This window comes from Lissotriton helveticus, chromosome 1_1, assembly GCF_964261635.1.
Source record: "Lissotriton helveticus chromosome 1_1, aLisHel1.1, whole genome shotgun sequence".
Classification (NCBI taxonomy): Eukaryota; Metazoa; Chordata; class Amphibia; order Caudata; family Salamandridae; genus Lissotriton; species Lissotriton helveticus.
The window spans coordinates 569,411,571-569,437,677 of NC_136057.1; the positions used below are offsets into that span (position 1 = coordinate 569,411,571).

The window sequence follows — 26,107 nt, forward strand, 5'->3', positions numbered from 1 at the left end:
GGCCAAAACCGGCTCTAGCAAACAGCGCAGCCGCACCCCCCACTTCCAACCCAGGGGGTCCAGCCGAGCAGTTTGCCAGAGCCAGTTTGCCACCTAGCTACTGGACTTGCAAACTGCCCTAAACGATGCCAAAGGATTATGCCCAAAGATGAAAGTCTGTCATATCCGCTGTCTTTTATATGCTGATGATTTGGTAGTAAGAGACATGATGGAGGTGTTCTGAAAAAGGAAACTGAATGTGTTTCATAAGAATTGTACATGGAAGAAGCTTCTAGTCAATGTGGTAAAACCAAATTAATGGTCTAAACATCAGGGGGAAATAAAATATATATTGTTAAAAAGTATAAATACTTAGGGGTGTGGTTTAATGTAAACCTAAATTGGAAGGATCGTATTGAATACCTAAAAGCAATTGCTCAGTCTTACGTTTGTGGATTAAGAAAGTTCAATAGTTACAATGGAGGATCCTCACTATACCACAACTTAATAGCCTGCCTTGCTATGATCATGTCCTCATATCTAGTAAGAAGCAGAATTGCTGTACTTAAATTGGAAAATGTGTGCAAAGAGATTGTTACCATTACGTTTGTGGTAGTGGCCATAAGAATGGAACCCGTTTCCCAGCCTGGAACTATTTAGCATATGTTGGGGTGGTGAGATGTGACTAGGAAGGATGAGGGAGGGAAAATAAAAAACCTCTACTGTCTGTAAAAACTTAAGTTTGGCACAGTGATTTCAGCCGGGCGAAAGAAAGCAGAAAATGTTTGGGTGAAACTTGTAGAAGATTATCCTTAATACTCGAGGCTAGCACCCTTGAAATGAATACCTCTGAAAGGGAGCTACATGTTTTGTATTGAAGCTGTACCAGGAAAGACGATACATGGCACCTTAATGGCACTAAATGACAAAGAAAAATGTACTAATGGTCTGAATATAAAGTGTGATTCTTCACTATAAAGTGTGTCTATTTGCATGTTTTATTAGATTGTTTCAGGTTTTTAGCAGCTTATGGGATATGTGAGTGTAAATGAGCAGTGGAGCTTGTGAAAGAAATGAAATATTTAGAATTGCAATTGGACTGTTTTTAACTGTGGTCGACGAAATTTTAAAGGAAGAGATGCTATAGTTAAATTCTTAGTCTAATTTTAATGGTGCTACTATATTATTGTGATATGTATTAGAAAATATGGATTTTTATGTGTGCCTCTTGTTTTATTGTATCTTATGAATGGGTTGCTTTATTGTTTTAAAGACCTTAGGTCTCAATAATCGTAACTATTTATGACTGAGTTGAAGTGTGTCCATATGATCTATGTATGATTTTGATTAATTTGCTGAAGATTTTAGAGAAAACTAAATCTTAATTTGAAACCACTGACTAATGATGTTTGACATCAATATGACAGTATTATTTGACGTAGTTTCCTATTTTCTAGGTTTTTCTTCTGGCTCTATCGTATGCCTATTTGACAAAAGGAATGGTAGGAGTTTACTCCAAAAACATGATCACACAACTGGAGAGAAGATTTAATATCCCTGCATCTCTTGTTGGATTCATTGATGCAAGCTTTGAAATTGGTAATTCTTTAATTGTGCAACTTTCATATGAGACACACTTATATTTACCATAGCATTTGGGGTGGTGTATGTATATGTGTTTTTGTTCTGTGTGTGTGTCTAGTACTATTGTTTTATGTTTTAGCAGCATAATATAGCTATTTTAACGTTTGAGATGACATCAAGCTCCTTTTAAAGGTTCTTAGGATAGAAACATTAAAGTCGAATTTGCCCATTACGTAAAGATAATTATGACTTCTGGTTATTATTATTATTATTAAAAAATTTTATAGAGCGCGTAGTCACCCTGGGGTATCCCAGCGCTGAAGAACCCTGCAACCAGAGGAGGCATGGGGGAAAATGAGGGCAGGAGTGATTTTAACATAATCATTATGGGTAGAGGCGGTATTGAGTCGGGGGGGTCATGGTTTAAGGGAACAGGTGAGTTTTGAGTAGTTTCCTGAATCTCAAGTAGTTCGGTTCTTTCCGCAGGTCTCGAGGAAGGGCATTCCATAGACGCGCTGTATGGATCGAAAAACGTCTACCGCCCGTGCGGACCTTCCTGAATCTATGCACGGTAATGAGGGACTCCTCGTCTGATCGAAGAGATCTGGGGGCTTTGTAGGGTTGTATAAATTTCCTCAAAATGGGGGGGCCCTGATTCTGCAGTAGCCTGTGGGCCAGGCTTAGGGCTTTGAATGTTACTCGTTCCCTGATAGGGAGCCAGTGCAGGGATTTCAGGGCCGGTTTGGCCGAAGCTCTGACGGGAGTGTGCATGAGAATCCGGGCGGCCGCGTTTTGAATTTTCTGTAGTTTGTTTAGGGTGGCTTCGGGGGCGCCTAGGTATATAGCATTGCTATAGTCGAGCCTGGATAATATGAGGCCTTGGATGAGAAGTCTTTGCGAAGTGGATGGGAGGAGGGGCAGGATCTTTCTCATCGATTTGAGTAGGCCGAAGCATGTGCCTGCTACTTTTTTTGCCTGCGTGGTGAATGTAAGGTCCGTGTCGATCCATACTCCTAAGCTTTTTACTTCCTGTTTAGGGACAGGGGGGGGTCCTAGGCCGGGTGGCCAGATGTTTGCAGGGAAGGTGAGTCCTTTCTGGCCCAGAAGAAGAATGTCAGTTTTAGAACCATTGAGTTTTAATGCTGAATGGTTCATCCACCCTTGGATCTCCTTCAAGCAGTTGAATAGGTCCGCTGGCTGCTGGCTAGGGTGGGAAAGGGAGACGACTAGTTGTGTGTCGTCCGCATAGCTGACAATGCTCACTCCGAATGGGGTGACGATCTCCTCCAATGGGGACATATAGATGTTAAACAATGTGGGGCTCAGGGAGGAGCCCTGAGGCACACCACATTGGAGGGAAGTGTCGGAGGAGCAGGTGTTATTTTCCCATATCTGGAAGGAACGGTGGGCCAGAAAGGAGGAGAGCCAGGACAAAGCGGTACCTTCTACTCCTACCTTTTTGAGCCGTTTGACCAGTAATCGATGGTTGACAGTGTCGAAGGCCGCACTCAGGTCGAGGAGGATCACTGCCACTGATCCTCCTTCGTCTAAGAGTGTTCTGGCCTCCTCCACTGCCGCCAGGAGGGCGATGTCGGTGCCCTGTCCAGGGCGGAAGCCTGTCTGCGAGTTTTTCAGCAGTTTGTTGGATTCGAGAAATTGGGAGAGTTTCTTATTCACCAGTTTCTCGGCAACCTTACTGGTCCCGGGGAGGAGGGATATTGGTCGGTAGTTGGCCAGTTCAGCTGGATCTAGGGAGGGTTTTTTTAGCAGCGCCTTAACGACGGCCGCTTTCCAGCTAGGGGGGACGACTCCCTGTTGAAGAGAGGCGTTGATGAGCTTAGAGTTTTAATACTTTCTTACTGAGAATACCCCTCCAACTCGATAATCTGAGATTTAGGTTGGACACAGAAAATCCACATATTCGCTGCTTGGACATCACATATAACAAACACATATTCTGCTATGACATCAGAGGGTGCCAATGCAGTAAAAGTGCATGCCCAGCAGCAAACTTTGGGAGTATTGCTGAGCTTGCTACGCCCTTCACCTGCAGCAGTCACTAAGTATAACATGGGATTTGTGACTAAATAATGAACAGGTCACAAAAACATCTCTCTGAAATCAATTGTGAACTCAGAACTATACCCTAATTTTTACAAATTTGATATACCTCTAAGACTTTACGGCTGAAAAGACTTTGAAATTGAATACCATTTTTTTGTAATGAAAAGATCTTAAAGCAACATCCAATTACTTGCAATCAAGTCACAATTACTCCCATAGCATAATCATTATATTATTACTATGGAAACTATTGTGTTTATGTATGTCCTTCCTACTGTCACAATTTACGTCCTCTAATCTACTCTATAAAATTGACCTTTATGATTGTGTTGGACAAGGGTCCTTTGGGCAGGTTCACCCCGTGACTTTTTGCTTTTTCCTAGCCTGTTTTTGGAACCTGGGTTGGTGATTTTTAGGCCTCTGCGCACTTTTTCACTGTGGTACAGTGTAAAGTGCGTGTGCTCTCTGTGTATGGATGGTGAGCGCCCTGCCCTCCCATAGGAATGAATGGGGAATATGTATGCCCATGGTAGATTCCTGATGCGTGGGGAGTGCAGGGGCGAGTTTGATATGTGTGAACTCGTGAGAGTGAATGCTGCATAATGGTATATGCGGCATGGCTGTATCTAGTCCAGAAGCGCCACGGGATAGGCCCGTGCGGCGCAGCGTCATGGCCCCTGTCGGGCCGTGATTGGAGGAGGAGAGGAGACTCGTCATCGGGGCCGCGACGGGATTGGCCGGTCGAGGCGGCCCCGGGAAGCTGAGGAAGGCTGCGGCGCCACGTGTGAGGAAAAGATGGCGGCCGTTGCGGGGCTCCCGTGGCCGAGAGGGAGCCCCGAGAGAAGGGGAAAGCCTGGCTGCCTCATCGCCGGTCTCCCGTGGGGAGAGGGAGACCGGACTTGCTAGGAGGTGGCGAGAGTGAGCCGCCGCCCAGCAGAGAAGCCGCCGCCCGAAGGAGCCCGCCCAAGAAAGCCCGGTGAGTCGGAAGGGCTGGGGAGGGCTCCGTGCAGCTGCTGTTGGTGCCGGAGAGCGGCACCTGGGCGGGAGTGGAGGTAGGGCGGCCCCAGCTGACAGTGGGACGCCCCCAGGTTTCAACGGAGCCTGAGGCTCCAAAGCCCCTATTTATTTTGAGCGCCCCGGGAGGCGCAGGGGGCATGTCGTAATCCTGAGTCCCCCGAGTGGGACTCCAACGGAGTGGGTGACGCCCCTACGAGCCCTGAGAGGCTCCAACGCAGGCCATATTTGTTTAAGGAGTCTAGATGGCTCCTGGGACACCTCGGGGCATATTGTCGATGCCCGTCCCCTCCTGGGCTTGTGTAGTGCTGGTGCCAGTGAAAGCACCATGGTTGTTTAAGAGCCCCAGAAGGCTCCCGCGTTCGGCGCAGTGTGGTGGCAGAGCCTGGGTGGCTCCAACGTTGCGCAGAGTAATGCCAGAGCCTGTGTGGCTCCAACGTGGACATAGGTGTGTGTAGAGCCTGTGTGGCTCCAGCGTGGCGCAGGTTGCGCCTGAGGGCCAGTGAGGGCCCTGGCGCAGTGTTGATGATTCTCCAGCTGCCCAGCAATTAGTGGGCAGCCGCACCGTTTAGGCGCAATTTCAGGAGAGAGTCCCTGCGTGGGACAGCGAGGGCACAGCGGTGCCCGGCCTTCACAGCTGCGCAGCACTTAGTGCCAGCTGCAGCGTTTAGGCCCTTGTGAGTGTTTCCAGGTGCCCAGCAAGTAGTGGGCCCCTGCATCGTTTAGGCCCCTGACATTGAGACTCAGGGCGTTCTAGCCCCAACAAGGCCAGTTGGCCTAGGGACTGCCACAGGTGGTGGCTTATGTAGGTTTTGCGCAATTGTATGGTTCTTGCACCTCTGAATGTGATTTCTTGCATCATGTCTTATTCCTGCACCTCTGAATGTTTTTAGACATCATGTGACTATTGCGCAACTGTATTATTCTGGTACCTCTGAATGTAATTTTATTGCATCATGTGCTTTATTCTTAACACCGCTGAATGTGTAGGTTTATACATTATGTGTTTCTCTTTACTACTCCTCTGAATGTATATCTATGCATCATGGGTAATGTGTTCTCTCTTAGACCCCTAAATGCTGTGTGATACTTAGGTGGTTTTCCTTTACTACTCCTCTGAATGTGTTTCATACATCATGGGTAATGTGTTCTTTCTTAGACCCCTAAATGCTGTGTGATACTTAGGTGGTTGTTCTTTTTAGTACAGGTGGTCCTAGTGAGGTCCTGGTCCCCTGCGTGACAGTCTCCTAAGGGGTTAGGGTTACGTAGGTGGTACTTACCTGTTCCCCGTAGTTACTGGATGTGATCTATAACTGTTACTTGGTGTTACAGTGAAGTTTATATACTTTTATTCTAATTTCTGACAAGTATTTCTATATCTGCAAAGTGTTGATTCAGACAGTGGCCCATGTGGCCCTGTCTTGTAAATAATCCCTTGTGAATATTGCCGTGCCAGTTGGCACAATGTACATGTGTAATTTCTATCTGATATGTTTTTACAATACAAAAGTTATTTTAATATAACCTTGTGTGGAGTCTCTTTTGTAGTGTACCTAGTATGTTGTTGCTGTTGTGCGCTGACGCAAATGCTTTACACATCGCCTCCGAGTTTAGCCTAGACTGCTCGCGCCATGCTACCTAGAGGGTGAGCAGGGGTTATCTTGGCGTGTGACTTCCTTGCCCTGACTGGAATGGTGGTTTCGGCCTGGCTTTGGCGTCAGCCTTAGCCTACCCGAAATAGCCGGTTTCCAACATTGGTGGCAGCGGTGGGATTTGGACTTGCGTTTGCCCAGTGCCATAGCCACAACTGGCTACATTACAAAAACTCTGCGTTTTTCAGATAGTCACATATTTGGGATTATTGTTTTTGATTTTATTTTTCCTCAAGAGTGTCATTTTCAGATGGTGTTCCTGCGCTTTATGTTTAGTGGCAGATGAGAGAAAATGACAGGGCGGGACGCCAGTAGAGAGGGGAGGTTCCCATAGATTAGGAATCCCTTGCTGGGTCCAGTGTCCAATTCCCGTTCCTGTCTCTGTGTGGGTAGATGGAAGAGAGGGAGGGTGGAGGAGAAATTGCTTGCTCAGGAGGGTGGTTATTCCCTGAGTGTAGTGTGTGTGTCTGGATTCCCCAGTATGGTAGGATCCAGTGGTGGCAGCTTAAATGTGTCCAGCGCGTGAATTCCCATTCCCAGTCCCAGAGTATGGTGCCTGGTGCTCAGTAAGAGGGTGACAGGTTGAGAGTCAGAGGCAGTGAGGAACTGTCTCACCAGTCTGGAGGGGGAGTGTGTGGATGAGTGCTGTGTTGAACTGGAGGAGTTGGTGTGAGTTTTTTTTAAGGAGCTTGCACGTGAGGTGTACCTCTGGTGGTGTGCAGGAGATCCTGCAGAGGCATTGGACAAGAAGGTGGATGTCTGGCGGTGTGCTGGATGTCATGCAGAGACATTAGGGAGTGATTCTAAAAGTAGTGGCTTGTGTATCTGATGATCCTGTGTAGGTGAAGAGGTTCATGTGTAGCCCAGCTAGGTCCCATTAGGATGGTAGGGGTGTAGGGGCTCACGTCCTGTCTCAGTGGAGGCGGAGTGTGAGTGTGGGACGGTGTGTCCCACGTTGGCCCGAAACCGTATCTCAGGGCCTGGAGGGTTCCCTAAGGGAGCGTCAGGTCAGGGGCCTAGGCTGTACTTATAAGTCATTTGAGGAAAATCTTCCTGTGTTTAGAGGACGGGGAGTGTCTGTAATCAGAACTCCGGCGGTCCTGGTGTTGGGCTGTACCGCTCCTAAGTGGAGGGTGCAGAAGTCCTGGTTCGCTGGGCATTTGACCGTCTAGAGTGCTTGACCATTTTTTTGGGGGGCCTCTGGAGGTTGTTCCCCACGGAGGGGGGAGGCCAGGTTCAGGTTCAGCCTGACATGGAGGGAAGGGCATCTGTGATCAGAGTCCTGACCGGTTGTTGGCTTCCAGGGGTACCGCTCCCAGGTGGGAGGGTGCAGAACTCTGGAGGGGGGTGCAGAGGGACGGTGTCCTTACTTCTGACCCCGGTGGGAGGAGAGTGTGTCGCTGCTACGCCGCTGGCGTGTGCTCTGTTTAGCCTGAGACATACTGGGCCTGTAATCGTGGAACTGGAAGGGGGTGCAGAAGGACGGTGTACTTCTGACCCCGGTGCAACTTGAGGGTTTAAATCCTAGGTTGGGAGATTAGGAAACTTCTAGGTCAAGAGGAACCCTACCAAAGTGGATCAGCTGAAGAGACCGAGGGGGCTGCCCTTGCTGTGTGTTCGGGGGCCCACCTGCAGTTTGTTGTTTCCACTAAGGTAGAGGAAAGGGGACTTTGCTGTGTGCTGTGTCCCCCCACCTGCTTGAAGAGGGACTGTGCTGTATGCTTTGTACCTCAGAAGTGGAATTGTTTCCAGGTGGTAGACCAGTGACGGAGTGAGGTCCTGATCTGGTAGGAGAGTTGTGTTCTGGTGAGTGCTTCCCTGTGAGGGTTATTCCTTCACCCTGACTGGAAGCAAGGGTCCCTACTTGGTCTAAGGTACTTACCTCTGCCAACTAGAGACCCCCAGTTCTAACATTGGTGGAGTAGAGGTAGGATCGGGCATTCTTGCCGTGACCTCTAGTCAGCCTGAGGGTGTGGTCCCTAGGTTGTAGGATCAGTGGTAGTGTAGCTACCCTGAGAGAGAGAGTGGAGATTGGCTATTGTGTGCCAGGGGCTTCTGCCCCCACTCTGTGGATTGGTTAGGACCTGTGATCTTTGGACGGCCTACGGCCTGGCCCTGGCTGTGGATGACTAGTGTGTACCAGTGGGGTATCCTAGTTGTGCCCGAGAGCTGTGTTGAGGGAAATCTATGTGGGTTCAGAGTGGCGAAAAAAACTGGAAGTTGGCCCTGCCGTGCAGGCCCGTGTCCGTGGTTTTTGTCGCCCAAAGCAGTGAAGACCATCAGTGTAGTGATTGGTCTACCCTGCGTTTTGGCTGGAAGGGGGATGTGTTGGACCCGGTCCTTTGGGCAGGTTCACCCCGTGACTTTTTGCCTATTCCTAGCCTGTTTTTGGAACCTGGGTTGGTGATTTTTAGGCCTCTGCGCACTTTTTCACTGTGGTACAGTGTAAAGTGCGTGTGCTCTCTGTGTATGGATGGTGAGCGCCCTGCCCTCCCATAGGAATGAATGGGGAATATGTATGCCCATGGTAGATTCCTGATGCGTGGGGAGTGCAGGGGCGAGTTTGATATGTGTGAACTCGTGAGAGTGAATGCTGCATAATGGTATATGCGGCATGGCTGTATCTAGTCCAGAAGCGCCACTTTTAGAAGTTGGCATAATTGTGTAGTGAGTCTGCTAGCACGTGATTGGCTGATGGGCCTGGCCCTGGATGCCTGGGCCTGCTGGTAGATGGACTGTCTGGAGGAGGGGGTCTGAGTCAGCCGTAGATGAAAGGCCCCCATCTGCTGTCACGGATGGGAGGGAAGAGCTCTGGTGGTGCCGGGCCGTGCCTGGCAGCCCACCCTGCTGCCTCTCCCTCCTGATAACCCACTGTCACCTCTGACCTGAGGCTGACAGGAGAGGGAAACCAGATACACCCAGGGCTTAGGGCTCGCTTACACAAAGACTTCAAAAGACTTCAAGGCCTTTTCTGTGTATAAGAAGGGGCTTTGTTCCCTTCCAATTTGTTCTTGTTTTCTGACTTGAATCTGCCAGGGGCGTGCTGTTGCTTGGGCTCAGGGGACTCCCTGAGTCCTGCTCAGCCCCTGGACTCCTGATGGACTTTCCTGGACTCCTGGGGGACCCCTCTGCCCTGCCTGGGCTGATGGGGGGACTTGGCTTACCCCTGGGAAGCTCTGGGGCGGCTGCAGCATGGAGAAGCTGCATTTTTCTGTGGAGAGCGCTGGAACTGTGTTTCTAGCACCTCGGAGGCGCTGAGCTTCCCCCTGAGCGCTCTGCCTGTTTGCTAGCGCTTTGGAGCGCTTGATTTCCCCCTAGCGCGTAGGAGCGCTTTATCCTTGGCCATAGCGCTTAGGAGCGCTTTATTGTGTCCTAGCGCTGGGGGGCGCTTGGTGGGTTTTGGCCGGTGCCCCCCGGCATTTGCCTCCCAGTCACCGCCGCCGCCCGGGCTTGGAAGCGCCTGCAGAACGGAAGGCGCCGCGCTCTCATTGGTTGAGAGAGCCGAGCCCCCTCACCAACGCCGCGACGGGATAGGCCCGTGCGGCGCAGCGTCATGGCCCCTGTCGGGCCGTGATTGGAGGAGGAGAGGAGACTCGTCATCGGGGCCGCGACGGGATTGGCCGGTCGAGGCGGCCCCGGGAAGCTGAGGAAGGCTGCGGTGCCGCGTGTGAGGAAAAGATGGCCGCCGTTGCGGGGCTCCCGTGGCCGAGAGGGAGCCCCGAGAGAAGGGGAAAGCCTGGCTGCCTCATCGCCGGTCTCCCGTGGGGAGAGGGAGACCGGACTTGCTAGGAGGTGGCGAGAGTGAGCCGCCGCCCAGCAGAGAAGCCGCCGCCCGGAGGAGCCCGCCCAAGACAGCCCGGTGAGTCGGAAGGGCTGGGGAGGGCTCCGTGCAGCTGCTGTTGGTGCCGGAGAGTGGCACCTGGGCGGGAGTGGAGGTAGGGCGGCCCCAGCTGACAGTGGGACGCCCCCAGGTTTCAACGGAGCCTGAGGCTCCAAAGCCCCTATTTATTTTGAGCGCCCCGGGAGGCGCAGGGGGCATGTCGTAATCCTGAGTCCCCCGAGTGGGACTCCAACGGAGTGGGTGACGCCCCTACGAGCCCTGAGAGGCTCCAACGCAGGCCATATTTGTTTAAGGAGTCTAGATGGCTCCTGGGACACCTCGGGGCATATTGTCGATGCCCGTCCCCTCCTGGGCTTGTGTAGTGCTGGTGCCAGTGAAAGCACCATGGTTGTTTAAGAGCCCCAGAAGGCTCCCGCGTTCGGCGCAGTGTGGTGGCAGAGCCTGGGTGGCTCCAACGTTGCGCAGAGTAATGCCAGAGCCTGTGTGGCTCCAACGTGGACATAGGTGTGTGTAGAGCCTGTGTGGCTCCAGCGTGGCGCAGGTTGCGCCTGAGGGCCAGTGAGGGCCCTGGCGCAGTGTTGATGATTCTCCAGCTGCCCAGCAATTAGTGGGCAGCCGCACCGTTTAGGCGCAATTTCAGGAGAGAGTCTCTGCGTGGGACAGCGAGGGCACAGCGGTGCCCGGCCTTCACAGCTGCGCAGCACTTAGTGCCAGCTGCAGCGTTTAGGCCCTTGTGAGTGTTTCCAGGTGCCCAGCAAGTAGTGGGCCCCTGCATCGTTTAGGCCCCTGACATTGAGACTCAGGGCGTTCTAGCCCCAACAAGGCCAGTTGGCCTAGGGACTGCCACAGGTGGTGGCTTATGTAGGTTTTGCGCAATTGTATGGTTCTTGCACCTCTGAATGTGATTTCTTGCATCATGTCTTATTCCTGCACCTCTGAATGTTTTTAGACATTATGTGACTATTGCGCTACTGTATTATTCTGGTACCTCTGAATGTAATTTTATTGCATCATGTGCTTTATTCTTAACACCGCTGAATGTGCAGGTTTATACATTATGTGTTTCTCTTTACTACTCCTCTGAATGTATATCTATGCATCATGGGTAATGTGTTCTCTCTTAGACCCCTAAATGCTGTGTGATACTTAGGTGGTTTTCCTTTACTACTCCTCTGAATGTGTTTCATACATCATGGGTAATGTGTTCTTTCTTAGACCCCTAAATGCTGTGTGATACTTAGGTGGTTGTTCTTTTTAGTACAGGTGGTCCTAGTGAGGTCCTGGTCCCCTGCGTGACAGTCTCCTAAGGGGTTAGGGTTACGTAGGTGGTACTTACCTGTTCCCCGTAGTTACTGGATGTGATCTATAACTGTTACTTGGTGTTACAGTGAAGTTTATATACTTTTATTCTAATTTCTGACAAGTATTTCTATATCTGCAAAGTGTTGATTCAGACAGTGGCCCATGTGGCCCTGTCTTGTAAATAATCCCTTGTGAATATTGCCGTGCCAGTTGGCACAATGTACATGTGTAATTTCTATCTGATATGTTTTTACAATACAAAAGTTATTTTAATATAACCTTGTGTGGAGTCTCTTTTGTGGTGTACCTAGTATGTTGTTGCTGTTGTGCGCTGACGCAAATGCTTTACACATCGCCTCCGAGTTTAGCCTAGACTGCTCGCGCCATGCTACCTAGAGGGTGAGCCGGGGTTATCTTGGCGTGTGACTTCCTTGCCCTGACTGGAATGGTTGTTTCGGCCTGGCTTTGGCGTCAGCCTTAGCCTACCCGAAATAGCCGGTTTCCAACAGATTCCATTTGAAGGATACTCACAAAAATAATTCCAATGGAAAAATGTGCCTCTGTGTAAGGTGCTGTGCTTCCCAGGTGGTACAGAGAAAGGGGTCCCAGACTAATTAGAACTGAAATGCACAGAAGAATTAATAAACTTTAGATACATATTACTCGTACCCTGAGTTTGAAGAGGAATTGGTTTATTCACATCCTCTTAGTCATTACATTTCATGTGCAATACATAATCCACATTTATATTAGTGCCCATGAGAAGGAGAAAGGGGGAAAAGTATCGTAGGAAAGAAGGTTTGTGAGGGTAAGTTAGTGAGTGGACAGTTGTAAAAGTTGCATGTGATATAACAACAGTAACGCGGTAGGGCTCTGTGCATTCGTGGCCACTGTCATCTGGCACGTATTTCCAAATGCTGACCTATTCACGGGCAGATTTGCTTTCTATCGGGAATAGGGTTGAGGTCTGTCGATGCGATCCTGTAGACCCCCTATCTGGCCCCTATGTCTGGGCCTGTAAGAAATGGTCTCTTGATAGCCCTATTAGGATCGGCTCCCTGGCTGATGTTACCCCTATTAAGCGCAACATCAATGCTGGCCGGGGACTTCGGATTTGGAGTTTGAATGTAAGATCACTGGTCAAACATCACCAGCTTGTACATGACCTTATTGAAAAAGACGATCCTGATCTTTTTCTCCTTACCGAAACCTGGCTTCAGGACGCGGATGCTGCCATTCTGAATCTCACCTTTCCATCGAATTACACGATTTATACTTTGAACCGGACTACAAGGGGAGGTGGTATTGCCATGGCAGTTAAATCCTGCTTTCCTGCGGAATGGAAAGTTCTTGGGTTGCCTACTTGTGAAAGTGCCCTCTTCAAAGTAGCTTTTAGCCATCATTTTACTTTCAGCAGTATGCTCATCTACCGCCCACCTGGCAATGACTCAGTCTTTAAGTCCGCACTTGCCGATATGGTAAGCTCTTTAGCGCTTAATTGCACAAACTTTAACATCATGGGTGACCTCAATATCCATTTTGATAATAGGGCGTCCATATCTATTAACACCTTGCTTGCGGATCTTGAAGCTCTTCAACTGGTCCAGCTAGTCACTCTCCCTACTCACACTGGAGGTCATATCCTTGATCCCTTTTTTTCCACTCTTGAGAGGGTGAAGGTATCTGACCCGAAGTTGATGGGATGGACGGATCACTCGCTGGTGGAAGTCTTTTGTTCTCTACATGAAAAGCCATTCAAACCTGTGGACAGACCAATTTTTAAAAGACACTGGCATAAGCTTAAACTTGAAGAGTTTTATAGTCTGCTGGAGCATAAACCCCTGAGCGCTTTTCTGAATGTGGACCATGGGTACCAACTGTTCTGTACATGGATCTCAGATGCTCTTGATGCCCTTATACCTAAAGGCTGGTCGAAAGGTAACTCGAAGGTACCCAGCCCGTGGTATAGTGATTCCCTCGCCGAGCTTAAAAAAACTTGCCGGAAAGCGGAGAGGGAATGGAGAAGATCTTACGACCCTGATTTGAAAACCCTGTATTTTGCCAAACTTAAGTCCTATCACAGGGCAATCTGCAGAACACGGGCCGCATTCTATGCTCAGGAATTTCATGCCAGCACCAACCCTTCTAAATTAATATTCAAGGTCTTGAAAGACCTTATGAATAAAAGAGCTACTTCGGCAGAGATCTGCACTGACTCCCATTGCGAGAATTTGGCGACCTTTTTTCTGGAGAAAGTGCAAAAAAATCTACCGAGGGTTTGACTTGTATCGGTTGAATCCAGAGCCAGCTGATCCTAATTCCTTGGGGTATGAGACTTTGTCTCTCTTACCTGATATGTCTACTGAGGCCTTTGACAAACTTAGCCTCAGAGTTAAATCAGGTTACCCCCTGGATCCGCTGAAGCCTGCTCTTCTCAATATGCTTTCCCCGCTATGTCGTGCCCCAATACTTACTTTAATTAATATGTTGTTGTCTACTGGGACGGTCCCTTCCTCATGGAAGCAGGCGGTAGTTACTCCTATCTTAAAAAAGGCAAATTCTGACCCCCTTCTGCCTGAGAACTACCGCCCCATATCTCTTCTGCCTTGGACTGCTAAAGTTACAGAAGCCCACGTTAACTCGATCTTGTCTGACCACCTTGCCCGAAACCAGATACTGGACTCCAGCCAAAATGGCTTTCGGCCGGGACACAGTACCGAGACTGCCTTGCTTTACATCATCGAACATCTCCGCCAGGTGCTTGACTCTGGTCGCACGGCAGCGCTCCTGTTATTAGATCTGAGCGCTGCTTTCGATACTGTGTCCCATCACATATTGATTCAATGCCTAGAGGAAGCTGGAGTAGCAGGCACCGCCCTTCAGTGGTTTCGATCTTTCCTTTCTGATCGAACCTTCAAAGTGGCAATACCACCCTGCCAATCTGCCATTCATCCCTTGGACCTGGGGGTCCCACAGGGCTCCTCATTGAGCCCCACCTTGTTCAACCTCTTTGTGAAACCGCTAGCTGCTGTCGCCAAACAGTGGGGTTTGACGATGACCTCATATGCGGACGACACGCAGCTGGCGGTGACACTTAGTGGAGACCCAGAAGTGGAGGCCCCCAGATTCCGAGCTTGACTTGTGGCAGTCGCAAGTTGGCTTCGGACCAACTGCTTGCAGTTGAATGCCACCAAAACTGAAGTGTTGGTCCTGGGGAAACATGCTGAGCTATGGGGAGATCAATGGTGGCCGCCAGAGCTGGGTATTATACCTATCCCAGCATCCGAAGTGAAAAATCTAGGAATCTGGCTGGATCCCGCGCTCACTTTCACAGGACACACGAAGAAGGTTGCAGCCACCTGCTACGGTATCTTACGTGGCATAAGACCGATTTTGAAATATTTTGATCCTCCCACTCGGCAGCTCGTGGTCCAAGCCTCGATTTTATCCCGGCTGGACTACGGAAGCGCGCTGATGCTAGGCGTAAACCAGGCTGACGCATCCAGGCTTCATAGGGTTCAGAATGCCGCAGCGCGGGCCATCGTGGGTCTTCCCAGACACTGCTCGGTCTCGGGTACCATCCTGGCCCTACTTTGGCTACCGGTCAGACAGAGGATCAAGTTTAAAGCGCTCTGTCTGGCTTTCAAAATCCTAAAAATGTCTTCGCCGCCGGCTCTTGCCAATTTGATTACCCCCTACATCCCACTGAGATCTTTAAGATCAGAGGCTCTTCATCTGGCGGTCTGCCCCCGTTTCAAACTCAGTAGAATGGGTGGCCGCTCTTACTGGGTTCTTGCTGCGGGGTTGTGGAACTCCCTCCCTGTACACATTCGAGCTCTGAACGATTTGTCCCTTTTCAGGCGGGCCATTAAAACTTTCCTGTTCCCTCTTTCCCAGTAGCCGCCTCCCCTCTCCTTCTTGCATTTTGTGTGTTATGTTACGGTACCTGTCTAAGCGCCAGGACGCCCCTTTGCTGGGGCAGCTGTGCGCTATAAAAATAACATTAACATAACATAACATAACATAACAGTCCGTAAGTTTAAATCACAGGGGTGCTGTAATTAGTCACCCAGTACATAAGTTCAATCGCATTCCATCCTATCCCAGTTGTTTTGTTACACAGTAGTTATACATCGTTGTAAGCTGGGTAGGGCGTAGGTATAACAGTGCTTCCCAGGTGGGTGTGGTTGGTGCTAAAGAAATTCAATAAATCATAGTCAGGGTATGTACCTTTGAGCTTGTACCATGGATGTAGCCACTTGACTGACCACTTCATGATACACACAGAAAAAATAAACCTTCAAGAAAATACCCAACACACAACTGAGATTATCCAATTTGCCTTTGAACATTCAATGCTCTTGCATCCTTCCAGAGCATTGATTTGACCCCAGATGCCTACAGCTAACTGACAACTGTTTCTCACTGTATCCAGTAGCCTGCAGCACTCTCCAGAGTCTTAAACTTTATAATTGTGGCTTTTTTCACTCTAAAGGTTCATCCTTTTAAATACATTTGATTGTTGTATTACGTTCTTTACTTCTTTAACTTCAATGTTGATTTGTTGCACCCAGCCTCCAACTCACATTTCTCTAAAATGTCCTCTCTCCATTTTCCATTGTTCCTATCAAAGAATACTCTTGATCAAAAATACCTTATGCTAGTGAGTTTTCTGTACAGTCAGTGAGGGTGACATATCAGATCAAGGCTCTGATTTCTATCTCTGACAGTCTACCATTCAGATTACCTCACAAACTAGAATAGAAAATATGTAATTTGTAAAAAAAACAGAAGCACTTCTTTTCAAAAAGGAAAGTCAAGACACAACTTCAGAAAGAGCTTTTGTTTTGCCGTAACCCCAGCGTGCTCACTGCAAAGTTCACAGAAAAACAAAGTGAAAGTAGACTGCGCTAATGGCACAGTCTACTTTGACTTTGATCTGTGTTAGGGAGCATAACTCTGGCCAATAGTACTGATTTCTGCAGAAGAGGCAGTGCTGGAAATATGACGATGTCCTTTTTCCAGCACTATGTTTCCCCTAGTGGATCTTAGATTGGGGATTGCCCTCAGAGGATGATCTGCAAGTAGGAATCCACCCACTCCAGACCCCAGAGCTTACGTTCTTGCAGAGGGGAAGCCCCGCCTGTTCAAGGGCATTTGATTCCCAATGTCACGGGAAATACAGTCTTTCCCCCAATCTACCCCTCTAGGGCAGCGGAAATTCACTAGACACCAGATACTTTAAAGCCAAAGAAAGAGCATTGATACACCCTAGCATCAAGCAATGCCACCATCGCAAAAGTGCAGCAGATAGTGGGTTTGCCCCAATCAGCCCCCGGTGGGCTAAAGACCAACTAAGTGGTGCCAGGGATTTCTTTTGTCAGGTTGAGGGGAGAAGACCCTAAGGCAAAGGCCAGTCCTCCCCATACTCAGGTATGCCCCCAGTTTATCCTTCCCCCTGGGAGATACAAAGCCCTCTAGACACCAGCAACTTTGCTTGGTAATCAAGAAAAAGGGTTGGTGAGGACTACTCATTCATTGGGCATGCCCCAACAAACAGTCTTTTTAACTCCCGGGGGACTGATTATATGGTTTACTAAGAATCTTCCCTCAGGAGAGCTGAAATCTCACTAGATAACAGAGCTATAAATTTATGTATTTTTTAAGGACTCATATAAGGATGGGATGGGATGGCCAGGAATCAGTCCTTTCCCCTTCACCAAACCCTCAACAATCTTTCTGCATACATAAGGCCCACTGTATCCCTCATGGAAAGCAGGGGGAAATTTGAATTGTTTTGTATATATCTTTGACATATAGGTCGACATAGTGGGGATAAACCCCAATTACTTCTCAATTTCCATGTTGAATGATTAAAAATATTCTGCCCCAGAGTCAGCTGGCAAATAGGTGAGAGAATGTCATCCTTTTTTACCCTTTTATCCTGATCACACCCATTTTTTGATTCTTACTAGTGGTAACTGATTGACTGTGTCCTGGTCTCTGCTACCCATGGCCAGGGCTATGATTAAAAACGCATTGCGTTGGGCCAATTTACAGAAGGGAATGCGGTTCCAACATGCCTTTTCTGCCCCAAAGGAGGGGCCAGGAATGTACTACTTCCCAAGCGCAGTGCTACAAAGAGCCTGCAGTCATTCCGCAGTGCAGAACACAGCATCGTAGTTGGGCCACTGTACGGAGGGAACTGCAGGTCCCATACGCCTTTGCCACCCCAGAAGAAGGGCCAGGACTTCACTGTTTCCCACACGGAGTGCTACAAAGCTCTTGCAGTCATCCTGCTGCACAGGACACAACATTGTTGTGGGCCAAAATATGTAAGGGATTGTACGTCTCAGACGCCTTTGCCACCCCAGAGGAGGGGCCAGGACTTCACCGCTTTCTGCGTGTCTGTAGTCATCCCTCGGCATGAGACACATGTGGGATGCACCCAGGCTGGGCCACCCCTATAGCATCAACCGTCCAGGATTAAGACATGTTTAATTTTCTGAGGATCTATTTTTACACTTTTAATCGTGTCTCACCTAAGCGACAGGCCTCCAACCTATTCAGCTGACGGGTCATCGCTACTTAGCAGGGTGGGCCCTGGCAGCTTTCTTTTTCCCCCTTATGACCTCTGCTGTTTGGATGGGTGTTATTGCCTAGAGCAGGGCTTCTCTTTACATATAAGTGCAGGAACTGTCTCCCTTGCTGACCGGGCACAACTAAAGCTATGGAAAAGTGCAATGCAATGGGCCATACTACATCATTCCATAGACAGGCGAGCATAGACGCCATGCTCGAGAGGACCATTGGGATGGTATGAAATGAGATGGCACTGGCAGAGAGAAGACTCTCCCTGGATAATGGAAGGGGTCATGGAGATAATGCCTCAAAAACTATCAGCACCAAGGGCGAGACCTGTGAGCCTACGCTAGGTGGAGTAGCGAGGAAAGTAGAAGGGGCTTCTATTCCCTGCCCTGTGGGAGATGAAGGAGATGCAAATAGGGCTTCAGTTGCAGGGGTCAACCCACACGTTTGTTTGGCACTTCCTAGCACTATTAATGCTCACTCTTCCTCTAAACCTGCTGCCAAGCGCAAGAGAACTAATACCCGAGCTTTGCACTCCACATCACAGTAAAATAAGCCAAAAGCAGGCATGGGTCCCATCTGCACGCTAGGGGATATACCAAGTTTTGAGATTCTGTGCAGACATCTCTTCGTAATCCTTCACGAGACCCAATCAAAGAGCACCTGGTTGCTACAGAGGTGCAATTGGTGAATTTTCCCAAGTCCTATGTAACTGTTTGCAGTCAGACTAATCCTGGTGCTATGGAAAGGGTATGCTGGCACAATCCTTATAAGGACACACAGGGGAATAACTCAATTGTAGCAATATCTCGTTAGAATCGGACCCCACTTTACCCTTATTACTCGCTCCTCTGCTAGAGAAGGAACTTGGAAGTGGGTCAGTCAATGCTTATACCACCGCAGAGGAGGTTCCCCGTCCTTTTGTCAGCCCTGTTAGCGGAACCTATCTGATCCGACTCTTGTGGACAACAATATGCCACGTTCACATAGGGAAGGATTGCAGGGGAAGGATAGAGGGCAGACTAGTCCTCAGACATATTGTCCAATGAGAAAGGTGTGTTTCCCTCCCTATTGCATTGGGCGGAGGCATGGGCAGGGTAGGGAATTCGAGAGTCTTGTGGGCATGCTTCTGCCCAGGTATCTGACCCCTTAGAGCTATCTACCAAAGGTTTATCTTTAGCCAAGACAACCCTACAGTTACCCCCAGCAGCTACACCATTCGTCTGTGTTTTGGCAAATGTGCTTCCTTGAATTATGGTGCTACAGAGAGCTATAATGTGCTCAAAAAAGTTGTTTATTGGCTTGCGGGTCAGCTGTGCTTATCTCATTCTTTGTTGTATAATGAGATCATCATGGTTTGCAGAGTGAGTAGGGTGGGGAAACTAGAAAAAAGGAAATCATGCATTGTGATCAATTTTAGGAACCCTAGGAGGGTGGAACTGATTCTGCAACATTTTTCTAATGATTTACTACAGAGGTCAGGGATTTCTTTGTTAGACTAGTATTTCAACTCATCAAGAAAGCAGAGGAGGGGCTGGTGTATACCAGACAACATGACATGGAGCTCAGAACAAGGGGCCCACCTCCAATGAGCTACTAAGCTAGGAATATAGCCTAAAAATAGGTTTGAAGCCCTTTCTTATCTCAGTGAACAGGATTTATCTATGGAGGCAGAGGGTGAGGGCTAGCAGTCAATAGAGTTCAAATTCCTCAAGCTAACTTAGGTTACGTAGCTGGAATGTTGCAGGGGTGAGCTCTGTCCTCAATATTGATCATGAGGTTAAAGTTTTGAGCTCCTCTCACATTGTCTATCTCCAGGAGACTTGGGATGCCTCAGGGAAAGCATGCCTTGATGTCTTTTCAGCCTTTACAGTTCATGCTTCACTAGCGTTTCATGCCCCAATTCAAATCATGACCCTAGTGCTTGAAAGATAACTGCACTTGTGGCTGCCTCTTTAGTAGTAAAATATAGCAATATTTGGTGTTTAGAGGAATTATGACAGATTTTAGCCTTGGTGCCACTTCACCTGCTGCGCCATTTAAATCAAGCCCCTTTCTGCGGCAAGGTAACTGCAATTGTGAATGCATGTTTAGTAGTACAATATAGCAATATTAGGTGGTTAGAGGAGTTCGGACATATTTTTGGCTGTGTGCAACTGTACCTGCTGCACACATGACCCTATTGTCAACAAGGTTACTGTACGTATAGCTGCCTGCTTAGTAGTAAAATATAGCAATGTTCTTGTATATTAACTTTATTTATAACGTGCAATCTTTATTACAACAGTTAGAACTTGATCATAATGACCAAATAGATTGAGTTCAAAAAATCAAAGCCTACGAAGTTGAGAGACAAAAGTATTTGCTTTACACAACTAATTAATAAACAGCAATCATTCCAGCATACTGTTACAAGCTATCTGCCTTTTTCCTGGGTAGAGATCTTACTTTGACAGTGAATGGTGCTTAAACAGTGTGATAGTGTTAGTAGACGTTTCGTAAACGTGTGCAGCCAGGGGAAGTTAAAAGGAAAGATCCACACAAAAGCGAATTAACACAGTTCAGATTTGGGAACGGACAAGAGCCCCCTTTCAAGATATATTAAATACAAGACATTCGACAAGCCCAGCGCAAGCCCTGTGCATGCAAAACCTAAAACATAAATTGTGCAGACCCTGCCTGTTATCATCTCATTTCTATAGTGGATGCCAAAGTAAAGGTCATTGGGAGAGTTCTGCTCAATTGTTTGAAGGGCCAGTCAGAGCAGGCAAATTTAATCTCTGACCTTCAATATGGGTTTAGGCACGGCAAAGGGATGATTGAGCAGAATCTTAATCTTTACTTAATAATATCCAAATACACCAAGGTGAGAAAGGAGGTGATACATCTGGCTTTCATGAACCTCAGCACAGCCTTTGACATAGTAGATAGAACCCAGCTGTGGTGTGTGCCCGGATTCTTGGGGGTAGAGAGGCCTCTTATCTACTTCTTGATTGATTTGCACGAGGGGCTTGAAGCCGTTGTAAGATTTCGGTAATTGGGAGAATACACATTGCACTTTTGGCTAGGGAGAGGGGTGCAACAAGGCTGCATCCTAGCTCCCATGCTTTTTATTTTATATATGATCAGTATTTAGTAGCACAATGCAAGGATGTCCCAAGGGTGGGAAATAAGAGGGTGCCAGCCCTTTTATATGCAGACAACACCGTTCTTATAGGTCACACAGTGAAAAGTTTACAGGTTTTAAAGTAATGATTTTATGGGCAGTTAGGAATAAAAATGAATAATTTCTATATCATATATGGTGGTGTTGGGGCCTTAAAAAGCAAAAACCAGAAACCATGTGATTATGGGCAAGCAGCTTAACAGGACGGATGATTTTTTTTACTTAGTCTTCTGGATAGATGAAAATTTAAGTTGGTATCCATTAACCCCTTCGCTGCGGCGGCTATTCCACCGCAGCGCTAAGGGGGTGGGGCGGCCGCGCGGCGGTTCCGTACTTGTGACGGAACCGCTCCGTCACGGCTCGCGGGTGAGCTGTGCTTGTGACGGAACGGTTCCGTCACGGCCCCGCCCGTTCTTCAGAACTTTAGCGCAGGCGCAAAATTCGTGCCGCACAGGCGCGGCGGCAGGGCCGTGACGGAACCGTTCCGTCACCAGCACAGCCCACTCGTGGCTCGTGACGGAACCGTTCCGTCACGAGCGTGGAAGAGGTTAACAGAGCGACCCATGGCATTGATGCTTTTGCAAGAAGGCTGGGACGTTCACATGTCAAATCTATTCTGGCTCTTTAGAAATCCAAGAGTGTGCCTACGGTATCCTTTGACACAGAGATCTGGGGAAATAAGCTTTGCAACCCCCTTCAGGTGGCAGAGAACACATTTCTCAGGAGGATTCCGAGATTAACAAAGTTGTTTCCAACAGAAGTTGTCCATGAGGAACGGGCATGGGCTGTATTTCAGATTTTATTCAAATCCACCCTGTTCTTTCATGGCAGTCCCTTTGGTTAAAAAAAAATCATGAATTTAATGGAACAATTTTGAAAGACTGCTTGGGGTTGGATTATGGACATTGAATTCCATGAGTACAGTACATAAAAGATACTATGGGGCCCTAGGTAATCCAGAGTTGTTCCCTCATCTGGAGACAATCTTGAAATCCGATGTGAGCTGGGTCAAGGAGTCTTCTATGCTGTAAATGCAGGAAAGAAGGGCATAGGTATCTCTGTCCAAAAAAGCTTGTCGGCATTACATAGTGGTCATACTTTCATGCGAACGTGAATTGTATTCAACACTTGATGTGCTGCTTTTTCACAAGTGTCTTTAGTAATATCTTTCACTTCATCTGTTCCCCCAGTTACTAGTCCATCGGCAGAGTCCCTCAGAATCTGTAACTTGTACCTGTGATAAAATTACCGTACTAGACGCTTTACATGTCATTTTTATTTGCCCCATTAAATTACAATCTAAATATTTTCGCCCTTTTACTGCAACCAGTGGGTTTTGCACAAGCAAGACCAGCTTTGATTTACCTACAATTTTTAGACAGTTATACAGTTCTTTGTTTTCAAGTCTTGGTTTTTAGCAAGAGTTTTCCATTTCTCCCGATAAATGTATTAATTGATCTTTAATGCTTTCAATGTTCATTAACTGTATGTGCTTTTATGATTTATTATGAGAAATGGAATACAGTGATTTGACTTGACTTGATTCGAAGGTATTAGGTGAAATTGCAATTGGTACTGCAAACCTACCTGTAAGTCCCTAGTATATGGTGGGACATGTAGGTTTGGAGGCCCAATCAATCAATCAAAGTATTTGTAGAGTGCACTACTCACCCGTGAGTGTCTCAAGGCGCTGGGGGTGGGGGGTGCTGCTACTGCTCGAAGAGCTAGGTCTTGAGGAGTCTTCTGAAGGTCAGCAGGTCTTGGGTCAGCTGAAGGTGAGTTGGGAGGGTGTTCCAGGTCTTGGCGGTGAGGTGGGAGAAAGATCTGCCTCAGGAGGTCGATCTTTGGATGCATGGGACTGTGGCCAGGGCGAGGACGGTGGAGCAGAGCTGGCGGGTGATGGTGTAGAAGCTGAGTCGTCTGTTAAGGTACACTGGTCCGGTGTTGTGGAGTTCTGTGTGTGCAAGGGTGAGGAGTTTGAAGGTTATCCTCTTGTTGATGGGGAGCCAGTGCAGGTCTCTCAGGTGGGGTGTGATGTGGCTGTGGCAGGGGATGTCGAGGATCAGGCGTGGAGAGGTGTTCTGGATGCCTTGCAGCCATCTCAAGAGTTTGGCTGAGGCTCCTGCATAGAGTGCGTTCCCGTAGTCCAACCTGCTGCTGACGAGGGCCTGGGTGACAGTTCTTCTCATCACGGTGGGGATCCACTTGTAGATCCTGCGGAGCATGCGGAAGGTCTTGAAGCAGGAGGAGGAGACGGCGCTGACCTGCTTAGTCATGGAGAGGGTGGAGTCGAGGATGACCCCAAGGTTGCGTGCGTGGCCGGTGGGTGTTGGAGCTGTTCCCAGTGCGGTTGGCCACCAGGAGTCATCCCAAGCCGAAGGGGTTGATCCGAGGATGAGGACCTCCGTCTTGTCTGAGTTCAGCTTCATCCGGCTGTTCCTCATCCAGTCGGCTTCGGCCTTCATTCCTTCGTGTAGGTTGGTTTTGGTAGTGTGGGGGTCTTTGGTGAGAGAGAGGATCAGCTGGGTGTCATCGGCGTAGGATAAAATGTTGAGGTCGAGCTGTCGGGGGACATGGGCGAGGGGTGCCATGTAGATGTTGAACAGCTTTGGGCTGAGGGATGAGCCCTGGTGTATGCTGCAGATGATCTCGGTGGCCTCGGAGCGGAAGGGGGGAGGCGGACGCTCTGTGTTCTGCCGGAGAGAAAGGAGGTGGTCAAGTCAAGGGCCTTCTCTTGGATCCCGGCGTCATGGAGGCATGTTCGTAGTGTGTGGTGGCAGACCATGTCGAAGGCCGCTGACAGGTCCAGGAGGATGAGGGCCGCTGTTTCTCCGTTGTCCAGCAGAGTCCTGATGTCATCGGTGGTGGTGATGAGGGCGGTTTTGGTGCTGTGGCTGCTGCGAAAGCCAGACTGGGACGGGTCCAGGATGCTGTTCTCCTCGAGGTAGCAGGTCAGTTGTTTGTTGATGGTTTTCTCGATGAACTTCGCCCGGAACGGATTAGGGAGATGGGTCAGAAGTTCTTGAGGTCCTCGGGATCCGCCTTGGGTTTCTTGAGTAATGGGTTGATCTCGGCGTGCTTCCAGCTATCTGGGAAGGTTGCTGTCTCGAAGGAGATGTTGATTATGTTCTGGAGATGGGGTGCAATGGTTTTGCTGGCTTTGTTGAACAAGTGGCGTGGGAATGGGTCTGACGGTGATCCGGATTGGATGGTGTTCATGATCTTGCAGGTTGATGTTGGTGCAGTACAGAAGTACAAATGTGAAATGGTCGGCGCAGTGTTCATTCATAAAAACAACTCAACAGTGGACCATAGGTAACTACAAAACTATATACACATGTGTTCCTCTGATATAACCTGAATTTAATTCATTCAGTGGGTTGTGTCAATACATACTTCTGTATCAGAAACACTTTTGGAAATACACAGTCTTTTATACACTATTATACAGTGCTTAGAAGTGCAAGAAAAGGAAAGTACTTAAGGTAAGATTGGTGTGGTTAGGTCAGTGAGGGACAGGGTAAAGGCTTTGTGATAAAAACACAATTCAGTAATCTATGATGGAACCTTTACAGTCTACTGTTGATCATGAGTTCCCATAATACAACATTACACATAGGGCAGTAATAGCTTCTTTTAGTCCTATCGTGTATGTTGCTTGAAAGGTGTTGTCGACGTTTTGACCCCTATTGGTAAAGGGTTAATTAATCCTCATTTTGGGGTCTTCCTCAGGACAAGTGTAGGGGTGTGAGCACCTAAAAACATGTAGATGTAAATCAATAACTGGGTTGAGTAATCATAGTCCACTATTAGTATTACAAAAAGAAAAGTGGGTACCTACTGTGGTCCAGTACAGGAGGCGGTTGGTGCTGGTGGTGGTCGAAGGGGTGGGGGTCTCGGTGGTTGTCGGGGTGGTCGGGGCATTGAAGCTGTCGTGGATGTCGGCGATCTTGCAGTGGAAGAAAGTGGCCAATGAGTCGCACAGGTCTTCAAAGGTTGGAATGTCATTGGTGTTGGAGCAGGGGTTGGAGAGTTCCTTCACGATGTTGGAGAGCTCTTTGCTGTTGTGTGCGTTGTTGTCTAGGCGGTCTTTGAATGAGGCCCTTTTTTGCAGTTCTGATGAGGTGAAGGTGTCTGCGGGTGGTGTTCTTGTGGGCTGCGTAGCTGTCCAGTGTACATTCGCGTAGCCAGCCCTTCTACAGTTTTCGGCATGTCTGTTTGGAGGCCTGGAGGTCTTTGGTGAACCAGCTGGCTTTCTTTTTTTCTTTCTTTTTTTTTATTAACATTTTATTGAGTTTTCCATCAAGTTACACAATACCATGTTCATTGAAATGCATTACATAGGAGATATTTCATCAGTTCAACTGTGTACAGATTTACATATATTAGTTATCATAACCTTGTCTCTCAAATTCTTCTTCTAATCGTGCGGCACCCTTGGTATTCACCAGTTTGAGTCTCGAAGGATTGGAGGTCCTCGAGGCAGTTCTTATCAATTTACATTTCCTCACTCATGTTTCCCTGCAATCAATACTATCGACTGGCAATAACGTAATGTCATTTCCCCTCCCTCAAAAATCATAACTACGATGTCCCAACAGTCTTTAATGAGCCCTCCCTCTATGAACTTGCTTCACAGTCAGACAGGTCTCGTGGTGGTTCACATAAGTGTCCTCGGTACTCGTTCCATTTCCCCCAAATCTTAGACCATTTTTTGGGGCATCCTCTATGTACATATACAGCCTTTTCTGCCACCATCGCTGTGTCCATATCGTTTCCCCATTGTGTACGTGATGGCAATACTCCCGACCCCCACTTCCTAGCGACGTTTCTCTTTGCAATAGCTAGACCCAGCGTCGCCCAAGTCTGCATACCTCGATCCATATCAGTAGGGGACCAAATATTTAGTAGGCAACA

At 48.3% G+C, this 26,107-nt stretch overlaps 1 protein-coding gene across 3 annotated transcripts in view; it reads left to right on the forward strand.

The window, feature by feature from the left end:
• Positions 1–26,107, forward strand: part of LOC144813848 (solute carrier organic anion transporter family member 1A2-like) — a 1,137,838-nt gene that overhangs the window by 257,480 nt on the left and 854,251 nt on the right. For all 3 annotated transcript variants that reach the window (XM_078674057.1, XM_078674059.1, XM_078674058.1), the window contains exon 3: positions 1,437–1,578. In XM_078674057.1, coding sequence (XP_078530183.1) covers positions 1,437–1,578 — 142 coding nt within the window. The remainder of the gene's footprint in view (positions 1–1,436; positions 1,579–26,107) is intronic.